At 38.7% G+C, this 4574-nt stretch overlaps 2 protein-coding genes across 2 annotated transcripts; both read right to left on the reverse strand.

Annotated features, from left to right (window-relative positions):
* Positions 1–654: 654 nt before the first annotated feature.
* On the reverse strand, positions 655–1438 carry LOC135936184 (ejaculatory bulb-specific protein 3-like). Its single transcript, XM_065478910.1, has 2 exons — positions 1174–1438; positions 655–1065 (listed from the first exon to the last, which is right to left on the reverse strand). Exons 1-2 carry the CDS (start codon positions 1430–1432, stop codon positions 866–868), a joined length of 459 nt encoding a protein of 152 aa, XP_065334982.1. The 5' UTR covers positions 1433–1438; the 3' UTR covers positions 655–865.
* Positions 1439–1938: 500 nt separating this feature from the next.
* On the reverse strand, positions 1939–3018 carry Phk-3 (Pherokine 3). The gene is made up of 3 exons (XM_065480565.1): positions 2865–3018; positions 2586–2767; positions 1939–2067 (listed from the first exon to the last, which is right to left on the reverse strand). The coding sequence occupies exons 1-3, from the start codon at positions 3016–3018 to the stop codon at positions 1939–1941; spliced, it is 465 nt and encodes a 154-aa protein (XP_065336637.1).
* Between the last annotated feature and the right edge of the window lie 1556 nt (positions 3019–4574).

A 4574-nucleotide genomic window follows, 5' to 3' on the forward strand; every position in this document is an offset into this window, starting at 1 on the left:
TTTATTTTCCGCTGTTAGTTTTTCTCTCTCATAATCAGGCAAGCCCGTATTCGCATAATAAATTAAGGGATTTTGCATCATATCAGATTATTGTGCTTCTGTCTCTGGTGGTTTAGCAAAAAACTGAATGAATAAATCATGAAAAAGCGAGATTGAGCGAGCAGAATAGGAATAAACTTTAAATTCAGGTCACTTTGAATTGTGGTTCTGCGCAGCGTAAAATTGTGGCATCGGCAGGTGTCCTATCTCACGATCATTGTGCTCTTTTACGCCTATTCCAATTTCCAACAACTTCCTGTCAACGCGAAGTGGTGTTTCGTCCTTGGAAAGATTTATATTGCGTTGGTTATTGGGTCATGAAAATGGATGTTTCCACCATATGTGTGGGAAACCACGTTGTAGTTCAATGGCCTTTTGTTTTAAAATATCCGCTTTTCAGGAAAAACATTATTTTCACATCTACTGAAGTTGCACTATATCGGCTCGTGAATCCGCTCAGAAAATTTGGCAAAAATATTTCCATCTGATCAAGCAAATTTTTATTCTATCGAATATCGAATATACGCCTTTGGTAAAAATTCGTAGCCTCATACGCGTTTTCCTGTCTCCGTTTTCACTAATCTAATGAGGGTAAAATATATACAAAGAAACAACTTATATTTTTTAATTTATACATTTATCTCGTTTTATTTATTAAAACTAAGTTAAAGTGCGAGCCTGTGTTGAATTTCAATGGGATAATATTGTTATCATTGTACACTTTAGCATAGCAAACCATTGAAATTTAATAAAATTTGCCAGAAAAGGCTTGGAAAAGGTGCATTATATTATTTTCTGCTCAACACTGCTCAAATTAACTGTTATATTATTCGACTTTGTAGCCCTTCTCCTCGGCCAGAGCCTTGTACTTTTGCTTGTAGATTCCCTTTGGGTCGTACTTTGCCTCCAGTTCTTTCCACTGTTCGGGCTTGTTGTCAATGATGTGTTTGATCACTTTCTCGGCACCTGCACGTTGCTTTTCAGAGCATTTGGAGCACTCAGACTCCAATGCATCAGGAAGAAGTCCTATAAAAATTTGAAATTTAATTTTGATTCCTATATGTTCACGTATTTTTAACTTTAATTTTGGAAAAAATTAAATTAAGCAGTTGTTCTTATATGGTTTTGACTCACTTTTGAGTTCGGATGCGTCCGGGGTGCAAGAGCCACGGTCCATCAGACAATTGACGTAATTTTTCAGCAGCCTATCGCTCTTCAGGATCTGGTCCAGGTCGATGTTTTCGAACTTGCTGGTGTAGGCCTGCTGCTTCTTTTCACTGCGCTGGGCGTCGGGGGCCGCGTCCGCCACGGGCTCTGGCATGGCGTCCCGGGGGATCCTAGCAGCCAAAACGCAGGTGGCCAGCGTTAGAAACGAAAAATAGAAACGATTCATGGTTGTCCGGCCGTCGAGTGATGCCTCTCACAGCCTCGCGCTCACGTTATATATGATGCTCTTGCTTTGAGTGGGGAGAGGATGCGTTTTGCAATCCATCTCCCGTGAAGGACAAGCGAAATTTCCGCAGTTCGAAATGCTGCGGCTGACACTTTAAAAGGTATCTAGGACTGAACGAAAAAAAATACAAAATCAAAGGTGTATTTTATGAAAATGTTTCGATAAAATCTGAAATTTAGCTATTCCTCAATGCTGATTATTTTAAAGATAAACTGCTGCCAACATTCACTCAAAATACTAAACAATACAACATGGTCTTAATTTCTGGATTAATGAGTTCCATACATAGTAACTGGTTTTACTGCTCGATCCATTTCCCCCCGACAATATTGATTTTGTGCCACTTTTTAATAAAAAAAAAATGGTAATAATTCGAGCGTCACTGGTCACGGAGCATTGTATTCAGTTTGCTTTTTGATATTATTTTATTGTTGAAACAATAATTCTCAGTTCTGCGCAGCGTAAAAGTGGGACACTGGTGGTTTCGGCGACTCGATGCGAACGCCGGCTTCAGTCGGTCGATGGCAGTTGTCCCAATTCTCGTTCATTGCCCTGTTTCGATCGCCAACTACTTCCTGTTATAACAATTAATATGCGGATGTTTTCGCCGTGTGTGGGAAAACCACGCGTTGTAGTTCAAAGCCCTTTTGTGCTCATTTATCTGCTTTTTCAGGGTTAATTTTCTGGTTGGCTTTTTGAGGGTTCAAATCTGAAGAAGTTGGGGCATAAATCCGTTTACTAAACTATTAAGAAAATTGGGCAAAATATTTTCTACCTCTGTTGAAGCAACACCTTTTGGCATAATATTCATGTTTTGCTCTCTTCGTATTTACTTAAATTTGTTATTGAATAAGGAGAAATATACTAAAAGAAACAACAGTGTTATTTTTTGGTCATTTCAAATTTATTTTTTAAAACTCAAACGAAAAAGTGCAAAGCTGCGTGTTTTGAATTTCAACGAGATAGTTTCACTGTTGGCTTTTTTATTCATCAAAACTATTGAAAAAACAATTGCACTTGCAAGAAAAAGATTGAAAAAGGTGCATAACATTATTTTCTGGTCAACTGTTAATTATTCAGCTTTAATTGTAGCCCCCTTCTCTGCTGATGTCGTGGATTTTTGCTTGTAGATCCCCTTGGGGTCGAGGTGATCCTCCAGATCTTTCCAAATATCGGGCTTATTGGCAATTAAGTAATTGATTAATTTCTCGATTCCTTCGCGTTGGTTTTCAGAGCATTTGGAGCACCCAAACTTCAATGCGTCAGGAAGAATTACTATAAATAATAAATTTTAATTAGTCTTTAGATTCTTGATCACGCACTTATTTGTGACTTTGATTTGGCGTATATCTATCTATTGTTTTAAACTCACTTTTGAGTTCGCTTCCTTCCGCGGTGCAAGGTTTACGGTTCATCACACAATCAAAGTAGCTCCTCAGCAGCCTGTCGCTCTTCAGGACCATGTCCAAGTTAATTTTGTCAAACATGCTGGTGTAACCTTGCTTGTCCGCTTGGGGTCCAGGCATGGCGTCCCGGGGGACCCTGCCGGCAAACACGCAGGCGGCCAGTGTCAGACACGAAAAAAAGAAACAATAGCGATTCATGGTTGCCCGTCGAGTGATGCCTCGAACACACACAGCCTCGCGCCGTGTTGCTTTGAGTGGGGAGCAGAATGTGTTTTGCGATCCACCTCCCAAAAATGACAACAGCGAAATTTCCGCAGCCAGAATAAGACGTCCGTAGGGTATGCAAAAGCGGCGAATTACATAAGCATGCGAGAAAGCAGGCGTACGCAAAGACAAACAAAGTTATGGAGGCTAATTCGGGACAATGAATTTCGTAACATAATGTAATAAAAATTGTATTCTTTAAATCACCAGATTTTGTACGCATTTATATTAAATAAGCAATCAAAACATAGTTAGAGTTGTTGTCTAGATAATAAATTGAACAGATGCTGCCAAATATTTGCTTTCGACGGCGCGATTTCACGGTCTGTGCCGCATTGTGTGTGCGCAATCCCTTTTTGCTACCTGCTGCGGACTCTCCTTATCTCGGCTCAAGTCCACCTCTTTATACAGCATGCAACCCTGGTACTCTCAGTTACACTCAGGGTGCGTCATACGCTAACACTTTAAGAAATGTATACACTATGTTTCTTTTCATCGATGTTTTTTAATTATTTTTTTTGTGTGACTAAATTTGTAAATATGCGGGCAGGATTGAAGGAGCTTCACTTTTGTATCATAAACAAATAAATATAACTTAAACTTAAACCTGAGTGTAACTGAAGAGTAACAGGGTTGCATGCTGTATAAAGAGGTGGACTTGAGCCGAGATAAGGAGAGTCCGCAGCAGGTATAAAAAGGGATCGCGCACACAATGGCACAAAGAGCATGAAATCGCGCCGCCGTGATTTATATGATGACACGTACGGGCCAGGTAGAGCCTATTGTCTGTGTGCTGTCAATTGTATTTGTGTGAATAGTGAATAGTTCCTGCGTTTGACTCTATTGTTACAAAATTTTTTTTAATAAATGCTATATCGATTGAATCCCCACGCCTAAATTTCATATTTGTGCATAAATATTATTTGTTAGTAAAACCCCAGTTCAAGGCTCAGAGTTCTTATTTTCTCTCGAACATCTTATCAGCCCCAAACCTGAAAGATATTAAAATTTTCAATGTCATTTTCCTTCCTGCAGACTTCATTTTATTTTATTTGACAGCTCTGGTTTCGCAGCAGCAGGTTCTGAGAAGAATAAAAAGTTTAGAAATTACCATGTTTCCGATAAAGGGCAGTGATTGTCACTCTGTACTGAGCAGCTTGGTGAAGCACGTAAGCTTAATTCACTCCTGAATTAATTTCGGCTAAGTGAAAATATTACCGCCGTTTATGTAAATTTTAGGAAATAACTTATATAAGAAAAATAAATTCGATTTTATTTAAGAAATGAACGACGAAAGCTAAATAAATTACCTCTCTAGTCTGTTTCTTTCCTAATAGAATACTTAGACTGGAGTAAGCAAGTAACAAAGAAAACCAGATTAAATTTTAAAGAAAAATAAATATATAATAATA

Source organism: Cloeon dipterum, chromosome 2 (genome assembly GCF_949628265.1).
Source record: "Cloeon dipterum chromosome 2, ieCloDipt1.1, whole genome shotgun sequence".
Taxonomy (NCBI): Eukaryota; Metazoa; Arthropoda; class Insecta; order Ephemeroptera; family Baetidae; genus Cloeon; species Cloeon dipterum.

What these genes read in the sequence shown, in the direction of transcription:
- Phk-3 (XM_065480565.1), bottom strand. Translation starts at nt 3,018, where the DNA reads ATGCCTGGACCCCAAGCGGACAAGCAAGGTTACACCAGCATGTTTGAC. An exon ending in GGAAGGAAGCGAACTCAAAA is followed by an intron (nt 2,768 to 2,864) that starts GTGAGTTTAAAA and finishes TATTATTTATAG; the next exon opens with TAATTCTTCCTGACGCATTG. An exon ending in CGACATCAGCAGAGAAGGGG is followed by an intron (nt 2,068 to 2,585) that starts GCTACAATTAAA and finishes TTGTTATAACAG; the next exon opens with GAAGTAGTTGGCGATCGAAA.
- LOC135936184 (XM_065478910.1), bottom strand. Translation starts at nt 1,432, where the DNA reads ATGAATCGTTTCTATTTTTCGTTTCTAACGCTGGCCACCTGCGTTTTG. An exon ending in GGACGCATCCGAACTCAAAA is followed by an intron (nt 1,066 to 1,173) that starts GTGAGTCAAAAC and finishes AAATTTTTATAG; the next exon opens with GACTTCTTCCTGATGCATTG.